The sequence below is a fragment of the Aureobasidium pullulans genome (assembly GCF_000721785.1).
Source record: "Aureobasidium pullulans EXF-150 unplaced genomic scaffold scaffold_52, whole genome shotgun sequence".
NCBI lineage: Eukaryota > Fungi > Ascomycota > Dothideomycetes > Dothideales > Saccotheciaceae > Aureobasidium > Aureobasidium pullulans.
The window spans coordinates 1-25929 of record NW_021941072.1 but is presented as its reverse complement, the minus strand read 5'-3'; the positions used below and the strand labels follow the sequence as shown (position 1 = coordinate 25929).

The following is a 25929-nucleotide window of genomic DNA, read 5'->3' as shown; positions in this document are numbered from 1 at the left end:
TGTTAGACAGTGATTTGAAGGATTTCACCTGCTCAATTTCGCAGAGATTCATATCATTATATATGCAATATTTCTTCCAGCAAATCAACAGGTGGGATCAGCATAGGCCGCGGAACAATGTGATCAAGACCACTTTGCGGAGTTACCCCTCAAATGCAGATGATGTACCCCGAGGTATCTTGTTTGTGGGGTCGTGAGTTCTACAAGTGTATTTGACGACGGTATAGCCCGGCAAGAGCAAGTTGCATTTTGCGGACGTACCCATCTTGCATCCCTTCATACATCGCCAAGGCGGAAGATCAGCAATGCTGCATTCCGCCAATCATGTTCGAAGTCTTGCCTTTATCCAGCGGGTACCTTTCAGCATGCCGACTCTTATTTTCAGTACCTTCCATCATCGCTGTATGTGACTTGGACATCCGTCTTTTTCACAATGATATGATCCTGAGGGGGTGGCTCTCTATGGAATCGGAGTCTTGTAATCGATCTCCTGCTTGAGCGCTTGACCAGATTATCGAGAGCGGTGTAGGAGGGGTCTCTGTCAACAGAAGCGATCTTCGTGTTTTGTTGGAGGAGCGTAGTTTGGAAGATTTTCCAGACATAGAACCTTGAGAGGTGTTACCCACTAGCATATTCGAATGCGTGCTGAAGCTGGTCGCAGCACGCTTCAGGGGTTGAATAGCCGTCGCAAGAACGCTATGTCCAACCAGAGCGATTTGCCAGTATAAAGCGGTTCCATAAATGATATCGGAGGGGTTGTTCTGAGTGGTATAGCGTTTGGAGGCCACGAGGAAGTAGGCCGAGATCAGGACAAGACTTTCCATTTGTCGTCAGCTTTGTTGGCATTATTGAGGGGTGTACTCACGGTAATCTCATGCCAAAGATAGTGACTACTGTAAGCTCGTTTTGAACCTTCATATTCAATCGACCAAACAAATATGATGATAACAGAAAAATGAACGACTCGATCAAGATGCTGATAACCAGGATTGCTTCCAGTCCAGTCTTCTATCGGGATGTTAGAGACGCTCAAAAAGCTTGTGTAGTATTGTAGCACTTACACCTTGGCTATATACGACAAGGTGAGGCGTGTTGGCGAGATACGGATCTAAACATCGAGAAGCCCAGATGGCGACAGCTTATATTATCCAGACGATGGTGAGGCCTGCCACACTGGCTAAAGCTGTGATATGCATCTTGTCTCGCATAGTACCTCTGCAGATGATCTTGTATAACATTGCTGCTGTCGACAGCTTCGAGAGGCTCTCTGCAATGAAGCACAAGACAGAGCTGTTGATGACCAGCTATCACGCAAGTCAGCCTAAATCATGACCCTTCCGGCCATATTTCCCGCTGACCTTCGCGATACGAAGTGTACGTGCTTCTAATAAGCTCTGTGGTGATATTCCGAGCCCATCGTACAACGCCTGATATATGCATCCGAACGAGGCCATTGCAAATCTCTGTTTCAAAGGTCAGGAAGCGTCCGTTCAGAGGTAGATCCACAACTCACAAACGCAAGAACGAGAAGTGTATCTTCGAGTCCATACTCGTGGCTTCGCACAATGATACGCAATGCAAGATCCAAAGCAGAGAATATGATGACCCAAGTAGTCTCAATCCATAGCCAAGGAGATGCGTTCATTTCGATCAAGCGTCCACTCATCATGAACAGGTCAGAAGATCAAAAAGTGATGAAGACTTTGGGAAAGTTCATCGGCTTGTGGTGTATGGAAGGTATCGTGCGTGCTCATCATTGATGCTCTCCACCGAGCAACACATCTCATTTCTGCTGTTGCAACAGGACTCTATGATTGCTGCTTGGCACTGTGCATCAATGGATCCTCCTGAGTGAATGGCGTTTCTTGTTAAGAGCTTATGCGGCGGCATTTCGGGACACGAGCTAAGCATCGTTGTGTCGGGTTTCGATTAGGCTTTCGGGTCATTCTCCAGGGTGTGGATCAACGACAGCTAGATACAACCGGTTCGTCGAGTCGGATGGCTTGTGAGTGCTACTGGGAATTCTTCGGTGATAATGGGTGTGTTATGGCAGTCGCGTGATGAAGGAGTGTTGAGCCGCTGGTGTTTGAGAGATCGGGGCAGGACCGTCCCGTCGGGTTAGCTCCTGAAGACCCACAGAGGTTCAGGAACATTTCTATGCAGGTGCGCCTGCCTTTTCAAGCTTGCCGATTCGTCGTGGGTACACCTTCATTGGGTTCGCTCGAGTATGCGGTCACACCACTCAGACATTGTTTGTCAACTGTGAATCTCGTATCATAATTGGTGATGGATGCCCTGTCTCAAGTGGCTCTTGGACATTGATACATGTCTTTGCAGGTTGGAATAGCTTGCTCGAGTGCCTTAAGTGTCAGTCAGATGTCGAGCTCGACCGTACTTGCCAGGTGATTCGGCGGGAGAATATTTTAGAGGAGGCTTGTGTGCAATCTAAAGTCCCATTAGCTCTAGTCCATACATTTGTAATACACAAAGATGGACCCGAAAGAACGATTCACTAACTGCGCGGGATATGTGGCACGCAGGCCGAGCCAATTCATCATGATCTCAAACCTTGTCGAGGACGCTTCGCTCGAGCACTGTTATTCATTGATTGAAGCCAGAACCTGAAGATCATCTCGATGTTGTTTTCCCGAAATTGATACTGTGCCGAGCAAGTGGAGTGTGCGTGCACCTAGTACAGTATTTGATGAGAGGCGGCAATCGAGACCTGGTCGAATCAAGTTCAATCATATAAGATTGACTGCCTTCGTGAAATTTCTGATGCCCTCGCTACTGCGCTCCTTTGCGAAGATATCGCGGGATACCGTTCGCCATGAAAGCCATCAAGCGTCACAGCCATCAGGAAGATGGTCCCTCAATTCATCAAGGCCTCTCTGTCGACGATAGAGACATGCAACGAATGGCGCTTTCTTCAGAGCTTCGTGTTGGTATCAAGGAAACATATCTCTCATCTCTATTGTGCTGACAAGCATCAGCGTCGGTTCAAGCTTGCCTCTGTCATTGGCTTCGCTTGCATATCCGGAGCCAATGACTGTCGTAACGCTGGCAGTCGTGATTGTCGCAACAGTCTACTATGTTATCCGTGGATCAAGCACGTTCGAGGGACCTGCTGTGAGGATGAAGAAAGCTGAGGATGACAGTAGTATGGTGGCCATGGAAGATATAGTCGTCCATGGGAAACAGTGATATATGACGCGATATCGATCAAGCCCGACCTGTAGTAGCTTGCTCATGGCCAGTCTCATTTTGAATATGTTCTACGGAACGAACAATGCAAACTTCAAGCGCCCTCAACAAGTGATCATTACTCGCGTTTCGTGACGTGACGCTGTTGCAAGAGGCAAGATCCGAGACGCGACACGGAAAAGCAGACTTGCCGCCGGCTAGATGTTTTCCGAGCCGAGGTTCTTCCGTGATGCCTTCGTTTCGGCCGATGATCGCTCCCTCCCTCCTCAAACCATTAACCATGACTTACAAAAATGTCAGGCACGCGCACTCGCTCAGGGTGCATGGCATGTCGACGCCGCAAGAAACGATGCGATGAAGTCAAGCCAAATTGCCGGCGTTGTCAAGTATCTGGCGCGTCTTGCCTCTATCCCAATGCCAGCGGATCTTTCAATGAGCGATACCTTATCTCGTCAGCTTTGAATCATTACATTCTACCAAGCACATCTGCCGAAAGACATTTTGTGAATCTACATCCGAGAGATATTGCTCGCCTTTGCCTGTCATACGATGAACAGACTACTCACCCTTTCGACACAGATCTCACTATCTATGGTCAGATACCGAGGCCCTTATCTGGAAATGATGCTCTCGTAGATGTCTCTGAGAGGAACTTACTTCAGTATTGTATGCATGTGTGAGAATAACCACATTTCAGTAGGCTTATACATTCGACAGATTCTGAAGTCATCAGTGCAAGCAGAGTCTACGTGACCGGGGACGTGAATCCGTTCCGTTCGTTGACTATGCCTTTTGCTTATACACGACGTGGACCTCTGCTTTTAACCATTTTAGCCTTGAGTGCAGCTGAGATGGCCAATTCGGGCTGCGGTCAGCCCGCTCGTTTGATGTCGAATGCTGCTGTGTATTATGACAATGCGATCAACCAGCTGCAGCAGTCGCTGGAGAACTCCTACGACGCCGAGGAAAATCTCTTGACTTGCGTCCTTTTGTCTTCTTTCGAGATCACCAACGGATCTCGTCCAGCATGGCTGCAACATCTCAACGGAGCTGTAGCTATCCACAACCATTTCGCGTCGTCTATTGGTCGTGACTCTGCCTTATTCGCCTACCAATACTTCAGCTCTAGATGGATACTATTGGAAACGACCATGCCTCCAGGAACATACCCATGGGAGAAAGTCATGGCAGAAGATTCGATGACATTTCAGCTTCTCCAGAACCTGAATTCAATGCTGGAGCAAACGGTCGATACTGTTCCCACTGTCGCGATGCAAAACATCGACAATAACATCGGTTGCTCGTTGGAATATCTTCAGCTCATCAACAGAATATCGATCCTGTCGGCTATGAAGTTTCACTGTCAGGCCGATGAGACTGCTACCGAGGAAACCTACGAGCTGTATTCTACCACAGCGATGGCCTTCGATGACGCCCTGAAGGAAATGGTATTTATCACCAGATCACAAGACACATATATTGAACAAAGCAGCCGATGTTTCAAGCTAGCGGCCAGAGTCTACCTACGTCTGATCTGTCTCGATGCCAACCTCAATCACTTAGCCTTGATCGAGATGCAGAACGACTTGGTTCAAGCTTTGCGCCTGGTTATCAACGAAGACCAGCAACGACGAGCATTCCCTATGTGGCCTCTGTTTATCGCTGCATGTGCAAGTTATGAGGACGAGCACCGAAAGGTTGTCCTGGACATGTTCCGCACGCTTGAGAGAAAGTGGCCGATTGGCAACATCACATATGTCCGGAACGTCACCACACAAATCTGGCAAAGTCGCGACTTGAACGGGCACGACAACAACAGCCGAAGACACGACTGGCAGAGGCTCATCACGACATTCGGCTGGAAGCTCGCGCTGTCCTGAAGATAGAGCAGGCCCGAGCTCAGACAGCCAGGCACGAAACTTGCTCTGCATTACCCAATCCCGTCGCTCCCGTCCAGCTTCCACGAACCGTCACATACAGCTTATTTTGTGAGCTCCTGTCCCCAGCCAAGCAAGGGTCCCGCCTTGTCGCCTGGTGTTCCTGGCCCACTTGGCTGGCTGCCGACATTCGACAAAGGCGCGTTCGTGGGTTCGACTCCCACCACGCGCCGAATAATAAGCAAACCGGACCGCCGGTTTCTTTCCACTGCCACCGGGCAGTGGTTTCTTTTGCTCTTTAGAGCTGTGCCATGATATTTTTTGCGACATGCTTCAAGTACCGACTTTTGGAGGTCTGCACAACAGATCAAGGTTCACAAGAACAATCTGCGGCCTGTTGGTTCTTCTCTCAAGCCTTCGCTATCATCATAAATGCCATGGAAATTCCGCGTCCATGAACACGACTCTTAGGCGCGTCGTGGTAGCTTGTGCAGTTGTATGCACCTTGGACCGCCAGCTTCCCAGTCACATCTTGTGCAAGTTGCTTCTTTGATTCTTGAGCCGTCACTCAGGTTGGATAATCTGGCAGGAGATGGAGTTGCAGTCATTTAGATCAAACATGAACATGGCTTCCGTCCGAGTTTGATTTTCTTGTTACCCAAAATTCCCAACACCACAACCTTGTGATATATGATCCGTATCTTCCATTCATTTGCACCTTTGGACACCCTGATCACCCTAAACACCTCCCTNCACTTACACCTCCGGTACTTGGCGATGCATGGGTGATGCTCGTCCAAGTCGTCGTGTGCGGCGAAAGTGGCGATGGTGTCGTTTGATCATGGTCGCGAAGATGGGGGTATGATTCATTAGACGGGGAGATTTATGCAAGGCCAGATTCGAGGAAGGAGGACGGGAAATTTACTTGTCCATCACTACGACGATTGTGAAGCTCAAGTAATGAGGTGTGAGTTCTTGAATCTTGTGTCAAGTCCTGTCATCATGATGGAGTGTATTGTCGTCCGTTGATCTGGCTATACGGTAAAGGTAATTCCCAAGTAGCTGTCCGTAGAGGGTTATGGAGAGGGGTGGTGGGAAATCCGAGGTAAGGTGAAGGAAGGGGTATGAAGTATATTTCTGAGCCATTAGGCTGTTTCTATTGTTTTCCACGTGCTGGAATTGAAAAGTCTGTTCCACGATAGGTCATTTCCACTCATCTACGCTCTGATTTAGAAGCATATCTGAAGCACATTATGACAACGTTCAATGAGTGATAGCAAGTCATGTTAGAGGCACCCAATGTACAGAAACCCCTTTCGATGTAGTAATTCTGCTTCTACTAACGGGCGTCACGACCAAGTGACATTAAATCACAAGCGAGCTTGCAACCCTCTTCTTCTTGCTTCATCGATCAAATCGCTCAACTCTCTCGACTTGCCAATGCGCCAACTGACACTATCCCCCCACGATTGACCTCTCTCGTCTTTGGTCTTCCACTGCCATCTATTTATACTCTGCTTTCCATTTTCCAACAGCTCAACCACCCACTTGCCGAAAATTGGCATCATCTTGAATCCATGACCTGAGTCGCCAGATAAGATGACGACAGAGTTGTTTGTGTCCGGCAGGAAATCGATACAGTACTCAGAGTTGCTTGTATCAGCAAACCAACAGATTTTCTTATCCACGAAAGGACGATCTGCCATCCATGGGAACGTCTCCGCCACTAGCTTTCGCAGCTTGATCTCGTCTTCTGCGGGTATGAAGTCCTGAGGTGGAGGTATTCTGTCCATCGGCGGTAAAGATGTGCCAATCTCATCCGTATTGGTAAAGCCAGCACCAAGGGGACAAAGCTTGAACAGACGCGTTGCAGGATCTGGTTCGAAGAAGAAGCCGAGGTCGCGAACATTGATTACAGGAAGACCTCGAAGGTAGTCACATTCTTGCTCGGTGAGTTGGATATGAGCGACAGACCAACTTCGTGCGGTCACGAAGCGACCCATCTCTGGGACTAGCGAGGCGCCCCAGGCACCTGATGCGACTATCGTTCTAGCAGCGGCATGTGTCTTTCCGTCTGCTGTGCGTACGCCAGTGCATCTCCGAGCAGATCCTTGTCCCTCATAAACAAGCTCCGAGACCGTGCCGGCAGACTTCCCAAGCACGAACTTGATGCCCAAGGTTGCGCAATGGAGGAAGATGCCATGGAGAGCGTTGGCGGAGTGTGCATATCCAGCAAGGCGATTGAAGTAGCCAGTGAATCCTTTCAGTGGTCCTGTGATCTGCCAGGCGTATTTCTTGAATTCGTCGCCGTCATTCAAAGCTTCAATACCTGGAGCAAAAACTGGATGCTTGGAGACGGATGCAAGGGCAGTCTCGAGGCTGTTTCTCGCTTTCGCGGGTGCAGAACCGGAGGTCGCCACGATGTAGCCGGTTTCGTGATAGTAAGGACCGAACAGCGGATCCTTCCAGGCTTGTATCGCTTGCTTCGACAGTGTTAGTGAACTCGTTGTTGGAATGGCTGGTTAGACGAACTTACTAGAGCCAGATCTGTGTAGAAACTTTCTTCGTACTCTGCTCGCACAATCTTGTTGATATCGTAGGCTGCTGAATATCGAGATGGTATTGAGTCTGCAGTCTCAAAGACGGTGATGTCGGTGTATCCAGATTGGCGAAGATGAAGGGCAGTGGACAGGCCCCAAGCACCTCCGCCGACAATGACGATCGGTTCGGATTTCGACATTAGGGGTGTAGTGGAGATGGAGAGGACGCGAAGGACGAGAAGATTGATTGCTGGAGGATATGACCAAGTGAGAAGCGTCGAGTCACTGTCTATAATAAGCAGATATAGAATGCACGATTTTCGATGACATTTTGGATGCACAGTGCTTGATGCGGCAAGAAGATCCGATCACTCTACCACCGTATCCGGCCGGTTAGTGCTGGCGCACTCGACGGTTGTGTTTATCGCCAGACGTTGGCAGTTCAACATTGATGGCGATAAGCCGTGATGATAGCAGAGGTTAGCGTAGCCGCACCCCACATTCCCCGCCTCGATGGTGATCATCGCTACGGAAGGAACACCGAGGTTTAGCGTGGGCGCTGTGACAAACAAGTCCATCTGACGAAGCAGTGGAATCAATTCGAAACAAGTCGTGATATCAGCGGACCATGGTCAAATGATTGAAAGATTGAACTTCATTGATAGGCATGTAGGTTACTTAAGTAAGGTTGCTAGGATAGAGTACTGTCTGTAGTGGAATCATCTCCTCCTTCAGCGTCCTGGGAGATGTGAAACGCATCAAGGCATTTGCGCTTCCAGCCTTGTCGTTCGTTCCGCTGCTTCTACTTCCGCCAAACGACTGATGACCAATGACTGCACCGGTCGTCTTACAGTTGAGGTAGAAGTTGCCAGCTGCGTATCGCAAGGTATCCTCTGCATGACGCAGAACACTTCGGTCGTTGGCAAAGATTGCTCCTGTCAGAGCGAAGCCTCCTCCTTGTGTATCGATCTTGGCCATGACTTGATCAAACTCTTGGTCCGGGTAAATGTACGCTACGAGTACTGGACCAAATATTTCCTCGTCGAACAACTCATGGTCGAGCGTATTCGCGACGTATAGTGATGGGTGGATGAAATGCCCTTTACTTCCGTCGTATGAGCCTCCGAAGATGCTTTGTAATCTGCTGTCACCGTTCGCCTTGTCGATGATGTTGGCAATCTTGTCGAATGAGGCCTTGTGGATGACGGGTCCCAAGAAGTTCTCGTAATCTTCAGGCTGACCGACCCTGATTGGCTCCATCTCTTTCTCGATCCGGTCAAGGAACTCTTTAGATCTGCTCTGAGGTATGTAGACACGGGAGCATGCAGAGCACTTTTGACCCGAGTACTCAAATGATGCTCGAATGGTGTGTTTGACGGCGTTATTCATGTCGGCAGAGGAGTGTATCAAATGGAAGTTCTTTCCAGACGTCTCGCCGACCATACGGGGCATGTCGCGGTATTTTTTACCAACGACACCTTCAGCAGCTTTGGCATACAGACTGCGGAAGACGTCTGAAGAGCCAGTGAAGTTCAAGGCTGAGAATTCTTTGTGTTCGTAGACAGTCTTTGTGATGGTCTCTGCGTCGCCGGGCAGGAACTGGATGACGTTGGGAGGAAGACCGGCTTCGAGAAGGATCTGGTATACAAGCCAACTTGCGTAGACACCTGTCGGTGAAGGCTTCCAAAGAACGACATTGCCCATGATGGCTGGACCAGATATGAGGTTGCCGCCGATTGCGGTAAAGTTGAAAGGTGAGATGGCGTAAACGAAGCCTTCGAGAGGTCGCCAGTCTGTTCGTCTGCATCTTGTCAGTATGAAGTCTTGAAAGTATTGACAAGAAGCGAACGCTTACCCAAAGTTTCCTGGAGCGTTCAGAGTTGGCTGCTTGTTATAGACTTCTTCGGCATACGAAACATTGAAGCGGAAGAAGTCGGCAAGCTCAGCAGCCGCATCGATCTCAGCCTGCCACGCGTTCTTCCCCTGACCCAACATGGTTGCCGCTACAAGTTCGTATCTATACTTGCCGGCCACGAGCTCTGCAGCCTTCAAAAAGATTGCTGCCCGGTCCACGAACGGCGTTGCTTGCCAGGACTTCTTGGCCTCAAGAGCAGATTCGATGGCGTTTTGGACGTCTTCAGCGCTTGCTGAGCTTGAATTCGCAAAGACTTGGGCGTGCTCTGAAGGCATAGTCGATTTCAAAGTGCTGCTTGTTGTCTTCACGCTGCCTGAAACATGGAGCGGGACAGGGAGTGGAAGCTGCGAGCGCAATGATCGTAACGCTGTGTCGAGCTGAAGCCTCTCCGGAGAAGCTTTTGCATAGTGTAGCTGTAGATTTTCAGTGTCTATAAGCTACATGTGAGGTCCAATACTGACGTTCTCCTCGTTGTGAGCATTTGGCAACTTGAAGTGGCCGCTGGTAGCCACTCCAGCTCGCAAAAGAGGCTTCTGGATCGATTGCCTGATACTGATCCATGGACAAGCCTGTAAGCGCAAGACATTGCGGGCTGCTGGAGCAAAACGATGATTCAAAGGCATGTTGCGCTGTGAAACGAGTCGGGGTCAAGGTGATGAGAGTGAATGAGAAGTAGAAGCAGAAGACGACTGTGACCAGCAGCGTCGCCAGGCTGGCGCGTCTCCCATCTTCCCAGAGTTGAGTTACATGCATCATACAGCGTAAAGGCGCCTACGCTAACCTCATGTATCACCTGTATCCGTGTCATCGGGTCATCAAGGTTTTGTGGAAGTAAGAAGTCACGAAAGCTATCGGGATGACAGCCGGGCAGTGATTGGGAGCCGCAAAAAGTGGGGTGCTTGGCAGGGTCTGGCGGCTACGCTAGCCGTCTATCTTGCACCTTCGACAAAGCACTCTCTTTCCCCTCACCATCATTTCTCATCTGACCATGGCGGATGACAATCCGCGCCAATTGACATCAATCATGGTAGCTGGATCTTTTGGCGGTTTTAGGAAAGGCAATGCCGTACTACTCGACATGTATCCACCTCGAATGCTCTTGTCTGACTTTCAACTCTATACCGGATGAACAAGAGTCCAAGTTACGGAAATGCAGACACTCGTACGGACTACTCGCAGAGGAGCTTTCCCCGAGACAGGTCGAGCCTGTGTTATAGCTTCGATATGCAGTCGACGAACTCTTCTCCATGGCCAAACACAGCTCTGTCGACGAAGACACAATTCGACACTCCTGACCTCCAGACAGCGGAATACGTCTTCTCCAGATGCGCCGACGAAGCCATCCAGGCGGACGCTCCAAGTCATACCAACTACTACGCTTGTACGATCGCTTATAGTCTTGTCAGCCACAATGCTACCCGCAAAGCTGCTGGCCCTCCTCATTCGCATGACCAAGAAGCACGTTGGAATCATCGAATCGATCGGCCCACTGAGATGGACCTTCAAGAAGATGTTATACGACAACTTCTGCATCGGCTTTCGAAAAGATGAGATCTTAACCAAGACCCAGGAGCTTCGTCGCATAGGCTTCACTGGCATCGTTCTGGCGAATGCCCGTGAGGCTCAACCTACTGCGGATACGAACATCGGATCAGTCATTGGTGACACTCAATGCGAGGAATGGGTTGAGAACAACCTTGAATCAGTACAACAAGCTGACCCTGGAGACTATGTCGGTCTGAGATTCACCGGCGCTGGCACCGCGGCAGCCAAGTTCCTGGCCGACTTTTCGGCGGTTTGCAAGTCCCATTCGCTGGAAGAAGCGAGCAAGATTTACTCTGCCGACATGGAACACTACGTCGCTCAGGTCAAGAGGGTTTGCGCTGCAGCCGAGGAGCGCCGAGTCCGCGTCCTGATTGATGCAGAATCCTCAACGTATCAGAGGGCTATTGATTGCGCTGCTCTGGTGAGTCTCTCCGTGTGTCTCCCAGTCAGGTTACTGATACATGATATAGCAAATCATGGCGAGCTTCAATACTTCGCATCGAGCCTTGGTTCTAAACACCTATCAAATGTGAGAATTCTCAACCACACTCGAAGCATGCCACTGACACTATGAAGGTACCTGAAGTCCAACATGGACAAGGTGAAGTTACATCTGGACCACTCGATTAAGTATGGCTATGTTCTAGGCATCAAAATGGTGCGAGGTGCCTATCTCCACACCGAACTGGACAAACAATCTTTGCACGTTTCCAAGCAACGGACCGACGAGGCTTACGACGCTACCGTACAATTCCTATTGCAGGAAGGGAAAGCAGTACCTTGGAAGGCCGACATTATGCTTGCGACTCACAATGCTCAAAGCGTCCGCAAAGCTTTCGACCTATACACTAGCACGCAAAATTCTTCCAAGCAGAATGGTGTACCCGAACCGCAGATTCGCGGAATGACCTTCTCGCAGCTGATGGGCATGGCCGATGAAGTGTCTATGGATTTGGTCAACAAAATTGACATTGCGAAGAAGGAGGAACCTACCCGACATCTCACAGAGATGGATGACACGAATCCATACCCTCGCCTTGGTGTTTACAAATATACTGCTTGGGGAAGCCTTCGCGACTGTCTTCTGTACATCTTGCGAAGAGCTGAGGAGAACAAAGATGCGGTTGCTCGGACTCAGGACACAGCGTTCGCGGTCATGCGTGAGTTGCAGTCTAGAGTTCTGAGGAGAATTTAGGCAGATGCTATCTTAGCTCTTTATTGGCATCTTCCTCAGTTTCATGATTCAATGCACGATACTTTCACAGTACTCCAGCAATCAAGCCTAATCCTTTGATGCATCGAAAGTGCCAATGAAAGACTACCTCCACGCGCTATGGAGTGAATGTCTATCACAAGCTATCGAGTGTTCGAGATGATTCGTTCACGACTGGAGATATCTACAGATATCGAAGGACCTTGCAACGGCCAGCAAAAAGCTCGAGGCTAGCGTAAGCGCGTCCCTGTCAGCCACTCAAGGTTATCGTTTTCCCCAGGCATCCCCCGCCTTTTGATCATCTTCCGCTGACTAGTGGCAAGATACACAAGTTAGCGCAGCCGCTCGTACACCTCAATCCATGCGGCTCCTATCTTTTCTTCTCCAAAGATACACTTTGACATCTCAATCTTGTGACCACTCATGATGAAGTCCTCGTTTGTCTTTTCCAGGAGCAGCAATGATATCCCGTTCTTGCCCAGAGTGAAGCCCTAGATTCTGGAGCAGTACAGGAAATCTGTGTGCTGAACGGTTGTGGCCAATAGGGCGAGAACCATTATCAGAGGAAGAGATTGGGAAGTCGTCCTTACTTAAGGTCTCTTCTCAGGAGTCAAGGTTGGTACTGTTCATCCACAACTTGAGGATACTTTCTACAAGGTCACCATCCACCAAACATCTCCACCTCATATCATTCATCCACCATGACTTCCTACTTGAATTACTTCGGCTTTGGCGGAGACAAAGCTTCTTCTGGCAAAGCAGTAGATGGTTTGCCCGCCAAGCAGTCTCCAGTCAGAGCTCTGCCGGCAACATGGTATACATCTCCCGAGATGTACGAATTCGAAAGACGAGCCATTTTCACCCGTCGATGGCTCTTCATGACACACAGCTCACGTATCAAGAACGCTGGAGACTTCCTTCGCTTCAACATTGCAGGATACGATGTCATCATCAACAGAGACCGTGCTGGAAACGTCAATGCCTTCCACAACGTCTGTAGACATCGTGCTTACCCTGTCGTGGAGAAGAAGGAAGGCAACGCGAAGATTTTCGCTTGCAGATACCACGGCTGGTCTTACGGCTTGAATGGAAAACTCGCCAAAGCTCCTGGCTATCAAGACTTGGAGGGGTATGAGAAGGAGCAGAACAGTCTCTTCAGCATCCATGTCAAAGTCGACATCAACGGCTTCATCTGGATCAACATGGACGCCAAAGAGACCCCAGAAGTGCCCTGGGAAGAACATTTCGACAACGTCGACAAGCAAGAAAGGTACAGCGAGTTTGATTTCGACAATTACGAGCTCGACCACACCTACGAGATCGAAGGTGATTTCAACTGGAAGATCCTCGCCGACAACTTTAACGAATGTTACCATTGTCCCACCACCCACCCGGACATCCCGGACTTCATCAATCTCGAAACTTTCGACTCCGATCTCAAAGACGGCCACATCCAACACCACTGCATCTCTACCCCCGAGCAAGCGGCCAAAGGCTTGGGTGTAGCCAGCACATACTACTTCCCCAACACCTCCATGACAGTCTCGTAAGTCTCCCACCGTCCCCCCAACCACCTCAATTATTTCTTAACACCTCTCCAGCCCCCACTTCATCATGGTCCAAAAATTCCTCCCCTCCTCCCCCCTCAAATCAACAATGTCCTACGAAATCTACCGCAACAAACACTCCTCGGAAGAAGATTTCCACCTGATATCCTCCATGTACGCACGCGTAATGGCGGAAGATAAAGTGCTGTGCGATCAAGCTCAGAAGAACCTAAACGTTGGTGTTTTCGTAAACGGTCAATTGCATCCTAAATATGAAAAGGCGCCACTGTTTTTTCAGCAAACGGTTCGGGAGATTATCACTGGACATTACAAGAGGGAGCAGGAGGCGGGAAGACAGATTTGGCCGGCGAGGAGGGAAGTGGTGGATGGAGTCAGTCAGGAGGATTTGGAGATTTGTGAGGGTATCAGTTGTGGGGGGAAGAAGGAGGAATTGAATTGGTGATGGTTGATCGTGGCTATGATGATGGATGATGGGTTGCTCTTGATGGTTTTTGCTTTGTAGCAGGTATATAGATCGGATAGTGATTTGAATATGGAAAATTTCAGTCAAGATTTATCATCAGCGATTTAATTTTCCTCTCACGATCCTATCTCTGCGACAACTAAGCTGTAGAGATGCATGGTGATTTTTTCGTATTCCAGGAGTCGTTCACAGAGTACGAGCAGCTACACCACACACTCTCACAAGAGTTGATGTCGGTCGCAGAGATCGCGCATCTCTGCAAGATTGTGTCAATAGTGCTCTTAGCCGGGTATATTCGACGGGGGGGCGAAAATCCTGTCGCTTTTTCTCTGTCCCATAACGATTCAGTTGTCAAACATACATTGTGCTATCGAGCCTTGAGCAAATACACCACAGATATCAGTTTTTCAATAGACTCTCACTGGCAATTTCTATGTTTAAGATGCTGCAGTGCTACCTCGAGAAGAGAATCGCAATGAAAGAGAGCAGGGGGGTTTCTCATCAACATTGAGAAACACTTGCACTTTTACCCTCTCCCGTCAGAGTTTCACAACATTTGTGCTGAAAGGCTTGCATAATTGTTCTGAAAATCAACATGGAAGCGCAGAGATACTTTAATTGATCACGCTCTCATTCTCACTGGCCGGGATCTCGATATGTCGACATCCCTACATCCCTGCATTCCTACATTTCTACAACATCTCCTCAAACCAGGAATCGAGACATGAGAGTCACGACGGAGATTTAAAGTCATCTGCAGCCACGAGCCCCTCACTACACTCTCACCAAAGATCATGTCGAACAGAAAAGTTTCATACAATTATACACATGCACTGATGACGGCTTTGAAGTTTGAGAGAGAGTTGAGAGTGGTCTATTCTGCAGCACTCTCGGGGACTGCGACTTCGATGGAAAATTGACCGTGAATTGCTACAGTAGTGCCATATAAGATGGCTGGCAGGTGCGAGAGATCATGACTTATGTGGCTCTTATTCTTCTCATGGATTAACACGTTTTGATTTATCTGAATCGATGCACAATAATATTGATTGAGATGGTGCCGGCCATGAAGAGCTTTTTACCAACGCTCTCCGGACCGCACCTTCGCATTTGAAAGTCTTTGTGCATTTGTTCAGTTCGATGGGAGATCAACTGAAGCGCAGCAGAGGAAAGAGTTATCATATTTTTGTCATCTATACGTTGAGTAGTTCTGCCTATCACTGCCACACTGGCGCTTTGGATTCCCTGGCATGTACTCGAGTAGTACACCGGTGTCACGACCCATACAGGGTCATCTTAGGCCTTCTTGATAGATCCATGAGGTTTCTTATTGTATTCCAGCTCTGAACTCTCCTTTGCGACTTTCTTCTGCTTAGATGACCTCGCCTTTGACACAAGAGAGGAAAGTGCTATCAGAACTTCGTCATTCGCAAACTTCCTGCCGCCAGACAAAACCTCCACGGACTGTCTCAATACCTTAAAGATGATGATGCCTCGAGGATTGCGTGATCCCTTGCTTCTGAAAAGGGTGTACCCAACTATCCGTGGACCGTGTATACCCTGCAGACGGCTGTAGCTCTGCACATACATGTCCCAGTTCGAGATCATCTCCACTGAGAGCGTGCTAGTCAACGTATTTTGATGAACGAGTTTGATGTCTGCGATCTATGGACGGTCCTGGATCAATTGCAGCTTCCTCCCAGTCTTCTCCAGTATTCAGCTATGTTCATCAAAACAGCGGCTTGGATTGGTTTGCGTAACCCTCAAATGCAAATACTGATAGCGTCTCCGATGCATTTTCAAGGTCGTGTAAGAGGTTGATGGTAGCAAGGACGATCAGTACATACATCAGTCAAGTTGTTGCTCATGTTGCACGATGGAAAAGGCTTTCTCATTGTTGAGGTGAACTTGGATAATGTGGTCTTTATTCTAGTGTCACAATTCCAACTCTTTCTGAAGGGGGTTGTTTGTCGACTGAGTCTGCAGTTTCCTGCTTGGCTTCGTCCGTTAGGACTACTAGACACCTTCGCGAACACTGACGCTTGACTCTTGAAGGTGACCCCTCCCGCCCGGTGATTCGTGAATCACACTCCCACCACGGGGCCCGGCCAAGGTGTGCTGGAAAACAACCACCCCTTGACCGGTGGATCTATCAAGAAGTCAGTCCATGTTCTGACGCTGTCCAATAAAGGGTGAGGGCTTCGGAACCCGCTACCGAAGCAGCACCACTCTGAACCGGGTCCACAAACGACTCTCCCCTTTCGGAGCTAGCCCCTGCTTCTACCAGTTCCAGGGATTCGTTGGCTCCGTCAGTGTTGAACTGAACGGACCCTCCACCCCGAGTGGCCCGTCTCCGGAGGAACCATGTTCTGATCGAGGTCTACTCGAACAGAGCCAGTATTCCCAGTACCACAGAGAAACAACCAAGGACGGCACCAAGAATGGTGAGCGCAGAGGTTTCTATACGGGTGATATTAGTCGGTGTACTTGAAAGTAATGCGTGATTCAACGGTGGCCATCGGTGCTTTGAGTGTGTCTGAAGGCACGAATTGGTCCACGTGGGAAGATGTTCCAGAGAGATGACGGCATCGATGTGGTATACAGCAGGGATTGAGATAGGATGCGTGTCGGACCGTGCCATGCGACGGGATGTGAGGGCTTGCATTTTGGATGAAAGAGCGCATGGAACGTTGGCTAGGAGGAAGACCAAGGGTATGAGGATGTTTTGGGATGTAAAGGCAAGTTTGGCGGGATTGCGGGCCAGGACCGAGATTGATGCGCATAGAAGGAACCTCGAAGCAGAGGGGCAGGCGGAGAAGGCATGGACGGAGGACAATTTGATACTTACGAGACTCAGTGAGTATGGGCATCTGTTACGAGACGTCAGCACGGTTGTCAAAGAGTTATGGATGGACTGTCAAGCCTACGGTTTTTGCTTCTGAAACAAGCACCATTGTCAGCACACCACCAATCAGTTCAAACCGCGTGACAGGATGCGTACACTTGTTTTTGACTGCTCAAGTATGTCAGTAAAGGCTTCTGATGTCTACACGTTGCATTAGGCTCACAGTTTGAAAATTGTCGAACAGTGAGATGTTGACTATGAGAAGGTGAAGTTGGGTCCGAAGCCTCAGAAGACACAAGGACGCCTGGCGCTCGGACAACGCGGCGGCACTGATGTCACGAGCAGACCGGATTGAGCCATGTTCGACTCTCAAACTCCAATGCTGTTTCCTCAACCGCTAGTTTTCTGGTCCTGCTGTGTTTACTAATGGGAACCTGGATACCATGGTTCGGTGTATCTCTGAACATGATCTTGTGTCCGGAGTAGACTGCACGTCTCTGATTTCGATTTCAGCGTGTCCAGGATCAATACGTATATCATGCGCTATTGGTCACTGCGGCTCTGTGGATTCAATCATAACTTAGTCATATGTTCTGCAGAAAACCCCATCATTTAATGTAATATTCGTGTCTCCTGACAACCTTGCACCTTCCGGTCATTGATCGTTGCCATCCAGCTTTAATCGACGTGTGATTTATAGCCTGCCCGTTCTTGTTTACGGTTCCTCCACCTTCTCAACTTTGACTTCCACCCGTGTCGCCCGTTCAATTTTTCATTACTACTCATCGGAGAGGAAGCATCTTCGCAAGAAACACCGGATGTTCCGCCTTTGGAAATTTCCGGCTGTCTGATCTCTGTGACTCGTGGTGATGTGAATGTTTCGTATGCTGGCGGTGCATCCAGGGATCTGTAGGTAGGAGGATCGTCAAGAAGCCTTGCGGCAGGTTGGAACTCGGGTGTCTTTCTTGCTTGAACTGTAGCACTTCGCGTTGTTCTCAAGAGAGCTTGAGATGGAACTGGTGATCTGGTGTGTCGGAAGTACATGGCTTCTTTGTCAGATGTAATGTATGGATCGATGACGGTCTTTCTTGTGACCATAGCATAAATCCAAGCAAAGCAGCCTATTATCCAGATCAAAACCTCAAGTCCTATATTTGGATCTGACCATAGCGGGTGTCTCATGGCTTGCGGTGGTGCTCTAGCACCTGTGTTCACCCATTGATGATCGTGCTCGCTGGGGTACCCTAGGCTAGCTTTCCCTTGCTGTATAGCTCGGTCCAGATTCGTCCAGGTATACTTGTAATAGCCTTTCAAAGACGCGATACGCCAGCCTACTTGATAGCCCCACTCACATGGGCCCAGGTTAGTCCACGTTCTCAATATGATCTCGAAGCCTTGTTCAGGATGATGATAGATTGCCAGTGTGGCCTCAGTAAGACAACATGGGCACATGAATGGGCGTCGAGAGGTACGAGCCATCGGATCCCGAAGCACCGTTGATTCAAGACCTGTGACAGCCTTGTCAATGGCTTCTATGATCTGCCGAGAGCATCCATAGTGCGAGCAAGCGCGCACAGAGCCGACGACATATCTCCCGAGAGTAAAATCGGGTACACGGTTCTCGAGCTCATCGCTTATAGCATCCGTAACAAGCACGTGCTGCCGAGTGTGTATTATCAAATTGCCGTTGATGACATTGGGTTCGATGTCCAGCTTTGTGATTTGGGGCATCCGCGGTGAGTCGGACCACGGATATGCAATCGACCCTACTGCCCAATCTTGCTTCGTCGAAATGCTTCGAATCTCTGCTTCGAATGGCTCGCCTGATCGGTACTTGTTCATGACTCGCTGCACATCCTGGAAGTGCAAAACAACATTTGGCACACTTGCAATGCTGAATATCCGAGAAGTAGACGGACACGTATGTCTTGTTGGCTGTTCGTCTTCGCTGGTTCCTGTATGCTGATACTGAAACTTCTGACATACGTCACAAAGTTGTCGTCCAGGAAGATCTCTTGCCAGGATCTGGAGAAACAGGTATTCCTCATGGTTCACCATGTTGAGGGGTGGACATGGGGGCCAGGCTCGTTGCTTGCATCCGCAGTGGTTCACCTCTGGATGGAAGCCGCGCTCCCAGACTATCTTCAGGTCTTTGTGATCATGGTAAAGGATCTTACAGGTAAGTGACAAGCAGGCAGCGCTCCGGGCTGACAGTCTCCGGGCGATGTTCGATATGATCGCGGTAGGAAGTTTATTCAGGACCATGGTGCGAGTTCTCGTGAAACTTTGAGTAAAGACAGGAACTTACAAAAAGCAATGGAATGATCTTGAAATTTTGTAGTTGAGTCAGTTTTGACTTAAATAATCGGAACGCACGATATTTTGAGATCACGCAGCCGAGCTGTCGAATTTCGCGTACCATTTGGATCATCTTTCATATCTCGCCTACAAGAGTATCCGCATACATTCCTCTATACAGGGCTTAAGTTGCCTCCCTCTTTGCAAGCCACAAAATTGACTGCCTGCACTCGAGTTGAATACGTGTTGAGAACATGAGAGATCATTGCGTTCGCTATCAGCTTCTCAATGGTCCGTGCTTATAGCCGGTGTTGACCACGAACTTCGCAACAACCACGTCGCTCCTCATACATCGCCAACAACCTAGCCTTCTATGCCATACAAAATCACACTCTAGGTATTACCAAGTTGTAACACTCGCTGGTTCATCAATGCGGTCGCGATGAGCGATATCGTCGCGGACTTACGGCGCTGGGACTGAACGTCGCTTGACAACCAGACATGCGAGATACGTGTGACAGCCTCGAGTGATAACACTAGCTGCGACACTACTGGTCTTGTCAAAGATTGTCTCGCATGTCTACGACTTATCATTGTATCCAAGTAGTAGGAAGGCGCGACTCCGGAGTCTTTCACTCGACGCTTAGACGTCGACTTCATTTGCGCGTCTGCTGTTTACATATGCTCCTTCTCGTCTGGACCAATGCTGTTACTGCCCAACTTTATAATGGTCTCGTGGTTTCATAAGGTCGTCACTTCTTTGCGATCACGCGCTGCGGCTCTATTGCGCCACGAAGAGCGACGTATGTTCAGGCCTTCGAACTTCGAACAACTACGGGAGCCTCTTCTCATGACACATGGATCTGAAACTCCAAGCTCACGTCAGCCTACTCCATTTGGTAAGTGAGCGTGCTCTGATTGACGTTCATCGCCCGAAGCGTTGTCCTTATATCAGGCTGCCCGTCTTGTTTCAGATTCGAGGCTCCGCGGCATGACTCCATCTCCCCGCCCGGCCTGCCCGCGCCTCGACCCCACGTACAGATGTCTATCGCCGCTACGTGCTGGACACTTGCAACTTCCTCGGACGTCAGCCACTCTCTGACTCTGTGAGTTCCCAGGTCAAACAAATATCCTCATTGTTTTGCTTTGAAGACGGCGCGCGCCTTATACCTGACTCGAAGTCAATACGAATCACGCTTTTATCTGCATATACAGAATACGGCGATACCAGTCTATTGCATGTAGGTTTATGGTGGTGGCATGAAGAGCCAATATGGGTTGTTGCTCCGCAAGCGTTGATTCAATATAGAATGCTTCCTGGATACACTTTGCTTATGATCAAAATATCACAGTTCTGTTGACAGCTGCCTCGAGAATATTGCTGTCGTTTCGCATGCCTAGCCGGAGGCTCAAACACAGTCCGACTCAGACGACGCTCAACAGCTGTCAAGGGTTGTTCCTGGTATCAAGGCTGTGTCGAAGGTGTGACCAGGCCACCAAGACCATCTGGAGTCATGGGCAATGTTGTTGCGACTGACTTCCGATGAGATCTAGCAACATGGATCAAACTCGCTCGCAGCCTCACCGTCCAGCCTGGCATCGTCTGACATAAATACCAGGTCCTCCCCCCTCCAAGTCATCTTCTCATCATCAACCAAACACATCGATCAACATCACAACCAACCAACCAACCAACACACAACACTCTTCCAATCAATACCATCTTCGCAACCTTCTACAACACTCTTCATCAATCACTCAACCGTACGACATTCCAATACATATCCAGCTTCGACTTCTTTCTGACTTATCTCACAGGCTACAATGAAGTTTGCTCTTGCTCTCTGTGCCATCACTGCCGTCGCCGCAGTCCCAATGCCCGAGGCAGGGCTGGGCAGTGGCCTAGGAGGTGCCCTTTCGGGTATAGGCCAGGGAACCGGATCGGGGGTTTCGGGCGTGGGCCAGGGGGCTGGTGACGGCGTCTCAAAGCGTGGTATTGGGAGTGGAGCTGGATCAGGCGTTTCTGGCGTGGGACAGGGAGCTGGTTCGGGGGTTTCGGGTATTGGAAATGGCCTGGGAGGAGCTCTGAGCAAGCGAGGACTGGGCAGTGGGCTTGGAAGCAGCGTTGACGACGTTGGTCAAGGGGCTGGAAATGGAGCTTCAGGAGCTGCTCAGGGCGCAGGCAATGGAGCTTCGTTCATTGGTGGTGGGCTGGGCAATGGTATTGCCTAGATGTTCCTGGAGAACATTCTGATCTCGTATCTCTCTACACTCTCTTTATTTTCTGTTTGTTTCTTGTTTCTTAGATCTCTTTTCGTTTAGACTCTGCAATTCACTTTTGTTGGCCAACAACTCTTTTCTCTTTGCCTGGATTGAGCTTTTGGCATCGAATCTTTTCTCAGGCGAGACAACTCTCTTTATACAGCCCAAGAAGCAATCAGACGCAGATACACAAGCAGAATCCTACCGTTGTAGCAACAGCGATTTGTGCAAACACAGCGAAAGAGAACGTGTTGGAAGGTCAAGCAGAACTGAAACGCGGAGAGGTTCTGCATCATTTTAACGGAAGCGTGTGTACAAAGAGCACGCGTTATGATTTTCACATTGTGATGGGCCACGCGAGACCTTACACAACTGAGCATCACAGACGCGACGTTCAGAGTCGATAAAGCGGAAGTAACGACCTCTCTGATTGAGATCGTGTCATGCGTGACCCATTCAGTTACACCTGCCACAGGAATGATTTTCATTCTCTGGCCTTCACAAGAACAAGTGAATTCGAGAAAATAAGAAACTTTCGCTCACAATTCAGACAAGGCTATATAGATATTGAGAATCTCCTCCCTTTCACCTACTCAGGAGGAAGCGGAGTCCAAAGGACGTATGGCCTGAGGGGAATAGCCTGTGCTAAGATGCATCGGGAGAAGTAGCGTCGGCTGCTTCTCCTTTTGCAGGTTGTGTGTTCGATCCTCTGATGTGGATCTTTTGTTTGTTTTGCTTCACTTCAGTTCATACGGTGATACTCACAAGAATGTTAGCGCCACCCTTCCGGTGTGTTCATCAGTCTTCCTCATCTTTGTCACCTCCCCGCCGAGACCTTCCTAGTCCTTAGTAGGTGTTATAATTATGAAGAACCTTTTGGCATCAGATGATCTTAGTCCAGAGCGGCAGATGTACCTTCTACAGTTGATGAAGCCTTCGTATCGACTTTTCTGTGGTACCATACTTCACCATTGGCCGAAGCGTCTCTGTGGAGCATCAACGCATCGATGGGTACAATCAGAGATATTGTGATAGAATTCGGCGCACCAATCACACTGGCTTGCGTGTACAACGCCTTGTTCGTCTTTCAGTACGGCCTGGCAGCTTCAACTCTTTTGAATGACTTCCTCTGGCAGAAACATAGAACTAGATGGCTTCCGAGCGGTCAATCTGCATTTCTCATGAGCTTTCCTTCCTGCACGCGAAAAAAAGAAAGGAGTCTCACCTCAGCTTCATGCACATCGCCGAATTGTCTACACTTTCTCAGCGCTGAGCCGAGCTTTTCTCGCCAGTCTATGTCTGAAAATTCATCATGGTCAAGCACAGCGTCGGCTTAGGATACACTTCGACGGATGGCGTGATAAATATTCCGGGCAGGAACTTAACGGTTATAGATTATCAGGAGCAGAGAGCAAACAGCACGACAGGTAGCAATCGGGATATACGTCGACACTGGGATGTCTAGCAAAGCGAAGAACCAGCCGGAAGTCATTTTGATGGCGGAACGATCGTGCAGGGAGATTTCATGTCCTCATAGAAACTTGGAAAGTCGGGGGAGCCACGGCTCATGGTTGCTTGACTGCGACTGCAGGCACGACCTTGATTGTCGTCCCAGAGCTATCGTTGGAGGAAAGTTGTGGACGGAAGGTTCGCTGCAGCGGGTATGCCAGGTACCGAGGTCACTGGTGGCAGAAGAAGGTCGACTAGAGCTACAAAACGGCGAACTCCCTAAATCCTCAAATTCTGGAAATCTGAAATCCTATCCATATCCGGGGTCCTCCGGGCGCAAGTTAGTCGGATTCGTACATCAAAACTGTAAAACAATTCTCTATACTCTACAAGTCGCTAAACGTATAATTCGAGTCGATAGATCTATTATGTAAGTGCTAAAGTACTTATAAAAATTGTAGCTAGGTAATTATCAAGTAAAAGTGGTAGTATGTTGTATAATTATTTTATGTATAGCATTAAGATGTTACTAGCATTATCTGGGGTCGGTAAGCTCGCGTAGGTAGCTCTAAGCTACCCCTAGCTTTAAGCCAGTTCGCGCGTCGTTTCTTAATACTAACACTACTAAAACAACTCTAATTTTAACTATAACGATGCTAGTTAACAAACAACAAATGGAATAGGCTATTAAGGCCTAGTTTGCTATCGCCGTACCTATAGATCGGCCCTCGATACGTTAATACGCGTACGAGTACGCCGTCGATTAAACTACATTTTTATGTCGCGTTAACGGAGGCCGTACGATAGCTAATTCTTATAAACACTAATAGCGACTAAGTAATACATAAGAGGACTAGCTTCTTTAATAGATAAAAGAGATAGATAAACGTAGATACCCCCCCTCTTACGCGCGCGCGCGCGAGATAGCTACTTAACTCTACCTTACTAATAGCGATACTAGACCTCTTAGCTAGAAATGGCTAAATTCGTTTATGCACCGTAACCCCTTAGTTCGTAGTGTTATTAGTAGGATTATTAAGGCCGCTCGTATCGATAGGACACGCCCTAAAGTTCTATAGGCTTATTTTAAGTTATTCTATTGTATAAAGGTCGCGTATAAGGTTACTTAGGCTAACTATTAGAATATAGATGAACATAGTATTGCTATAGGCAAATGTGTTAATTCCCTAGTTCTTTTAATATTAAACAAGAAGCGTACATACGTTAAATTACTAGAATCGCGCGAATAGGTATCTATCCTCGAGTATATTAACGTAAACGGCAATTCTACTACCCCCCTTATCATTTTTAAGGGTTAGAACCTTTAAACAACCTAGTTTAATAAGACTACACCCTACTAGCAGTATACAACTTCTAAGAATGGCTAGATAAGTAATAATACCTGTTTATAATGGCTTGTTTATATGTTTCTACCCTAAACTCGACCTATTTATAGCGGATACCGAATTCTACTTTGCGATAGCTATAGAAGCTACGTAACAACTAAATTCATGTATTAATGCAAGATTAACAAAGTTAAGCTTATTTATCTACCTACGCATTTATCTTATGTGTTATAACTACTTAATGTAGGTGCTTTTTTACCTCTTAAAGGCAAATACCGTTAAATCATCCAAAATCTAGCCTTCCTCGACGATGCTACCCCTACTAAGAAGAAGAAGTTTATTTAAGTGTATATATAGGCCCGTTAAGAGGCCTAGAAACTAGATATCTATAAAGGGCGAGCCTTAGGATAGGACGCAGGCATGCGCCCGTACGTTCTTAGCGTCTATATATTCTTTATCGGATTCCGTACATTCGTAGACTCCTTCCTACTTTTATCGAACCTATTAAATCTTAACCTACCCTAAACCTCTATATATACGTAGTTCACCCGTAACATTAGGTTCAATCTAAAAACATAGATAAGTCCTCTATTAACTTTACTCCGGAGTCCCCTATATACTAACTAGAGGCTAGAAACACTAAATAGGAACCGTCGATCGAAGCAATACGACGAGTAGTAGAAGAACTATATAACCGATAGCACGTAATAGAAGCTGAGCTCCGTAACGAACGCGTAGCCTACTATAACGCGGAGGCCGCCCGTAATTAAGAGGCCTCCGACACTAATTAGCTAGGAGAACCCTCCCTCTTAGTACTCGTTAAATCGCTAATAGAGGCTCTCTCTGCTACGAACGTCTCTCGTCCCGCCGGAGAGCTATTAGGACCTAGAGACTAGAAGCCCCCCTCCTAGGACGGTAGAGCTAAGACATTTAGAGACTACCTCCTAAGGCTAAAAAGCTCTTATCGAGTGCGCTCCGCCCTAAAACCTACACTCTCTAAGGAATACTACTAGAACGTCGTCTACAATACCCTCCCCTCCTGCGAAAGGGCCTATATACGCTACTTCTAGGAGAAAGGAAGCGCCTTAAAAGGAAAGGACCCTAAAGCTTTCTTTACGTAGCTCGAACACGTATTCGCGGACAGTAACGAATAAGTAAAAGCTCTCGAGTAGCTTACTAGTCTACGACATAGCTTAGGCTAACCTTAGCACGAACACTAGCTAGAATTCGACGGACTCCTACTTAGCGCTAGCGGGGATAGCTAGCCTAATTCTACTAAGATAGGGTACCTAAAGAACACCTTTTCTAACTCCGCTAAGATATATACGGCGACTATCCTAAAGAGTATAGACTACTACTCCTTCTCGGAGGAGGTAGAACGCATTATAACTAACTTAGAAACTA

At 48.4% G+C, this 25929-nt stretch overlaps 10 protein-coding genes across 10 annotated transcripts; 6 read left to right on the top strand and 4 right to left on the bottom strand.

The window, feature by feature from the left end:
• Positions 1-323: 323 nt before the first annotated feature.
• On the bottom strand, positions 324-1759 carry M438DRAFT_410229 (uncharacterized protein). The gene is made up of 6 exons (XM_029910078.1): positions 1514-1759; positions 1359-1463; positions 1214-1304; positions 1062-1108; positions 866-1008; positions 324-816 (listed from the first exon to the last, which is right to left on the bottom strand). Exons 1-6 carry the CDS (start codon positions 1667-1669, stop codon positions 429-431), a joined length of 930 nt encoding a protein of 309 aa, XP_029754603.1. The 5' UTR covers positions 1670-1759; the 3' UTR covers positions 324-428.
• A 1110-nt stretch (positions 1760-2869) lies between these two features.
• M438DRAFT_350431 (uncharacterized protein) lies at positions 2870-3305 on the top strand. The gene has a single exon (XM_029906630.1). The coding sequence runs from the start codon at positions 3046-3048 to the stop codon at positions 3202-3204; it is 159 nt and encodes a 52-aa protein (XP_029754602.1). The 5' UTR covers positions 2870-3045; the 3' UTR covers positions 3205-3305.
• Positions 3306-3497: 192 nt separating this feature from the next.
• On the top strand, positions 3498-5084 carry M438DRAFT_285736 (uncharacterized protein; the record flags this gene model as incomplete). Its single annotated transcript, XM_029901553.1, has 2 exons — positions 3498-3870; positions 3922-5084. 2 exons carry the CDS (start codon positions 3498-3500, stop codon positions 5082-5084), a joined length of 1536 nt encoding a protein of 511 aa, XP_029754601.1.
• Positions 5085-6451: 1367 nt separating this feature from the next.
• On the bottom strand, positions 6452-7821 carry M438DRAFT_340665 (oxygen oxidoreductase; the record flags this gene model as incomplete). The annotated part of the gene is made up of 2 exons (XM_029904348.1): positions 6452-7564; positions 7618-7821. 2 exons carry the CDS (start codon positions 7819-7821, stop codon positions 6452-6454), a joined length of 1317 nt encoding a protein of 438 aa, XP_029754600.1.
• Positions 7822-8284: 463 nt separating this feature from the next.
• M438DRAFT_370212 (pyrroline-5-carboxylate dehydrogenase) lies at positions 8285-10350 on the bottom strand. Its single transcript, XM_029908165.1, has 3 exons — positions 9998-10350; positions 9477-9949; positions 8285-9422 (listed from the first exon to the last, which is right to left on the bottom strand). Exons 1-3 carry the CDS (start codon positions 10157-10159, stop codon positions 8300-8302), a joined length of 1758 nt encoding a protein of 585 aa, XP_029754599.1. The 5' UTR covers positions 10160-10350; the 3' UTR covers positions 8285-8299.
• A 316-nt stretch (positions 10351-10666) lies between these two features.
• M438DRAFT_307952 (FAD-linked oxidoreductase) lies at positions 10667-12278 on the top strand (the record flags this gene model as incomplete). Its single annotated transcript, XM_029902319.1, has 3 exons — positions 10667-11502; positions 11552-11610; positions 11658-12278. The coding sequence occupies exons 1-3, from the start codon at positions 10687-10689 to the stop codon at positions 12274-12276; spliced, it is 1494 nt and encodes a 497-aa protein (XP_029754598.1). The 5' UTR covers positions 10667-10686.
• A 717-nt stretch (positions 12279-12995) lies between these two features.
• Positions 12996-14304, top strand: M438DRAFT_360509 (ISP domain-containing protein; the record flags this gene model as incomplete). The annotated part of the gene is made up of 2 exons (XM_029907438.1): positions 12996-13840; positions 13896-14304. The coding sequence occupies 2 exons, from the start codon at positions 12996-12998 to the stop codon at positions 14302-14304; spliced, it is 1254 nt and encodes a 417-aa protein (XP_029754597.1).
• Positions 14305-17848: 3544 nt separating this feature from the next.
• On the bottom strand, positions 17849-20128 carry M438DRAFT_390502 (uncharacterized protein; the record flags this gene model as incomplete). Its single annotated transcript, XM_029909053.1, has 5 exons — positions 17849-19445; positions 19479-19496; positions 19547-19615; positions 19792-19861; positions 19936-20128. 5 exons carry the CDS (start codon positions 20126-20128, stop codon positions 17849-17851), a joined length of 1947 nt encoding a protein of 648 aa, XP_029754596.1.
• Positions 20129-21292: 1164 nt separating this feature from the next.
• M438DRAFT_360507 (uncharacterized protein) lies at positions 21293-21700 on the top strand (the record flags this gene model as incomplete). Its single annotated transcript, XM_029907437.1, has 1 exon — positions 21293-21700. One exon carries the CDS (start codon positions 21293-21295, stop codon positions 21698-21700), a length of 408 nt encoding a protein of 135 aa, XP_029754595.1.
• Positions 21701-23187: 1487 nt separating this feature from the next.
• M438DRAFT_360506 (uncharacterized protein) lies at positions 23188-23862 on the top strand (the record flags this gene model as incomplete). The annotated part of the gene is made up of 3 exons (XM_029907436.1): positions 23188-23609; positions 23696-23727; positions 23840-23862. 3 exons carry the CDS (start codon positions 23188-23190, stop codon positions 23860-23862), a joined length of 477 nt encoding a protein of 158 aa, XP_029754594.1.
• Between the last annotated feature and the right edge of the window lie 2067 nt (positions 23863-25929).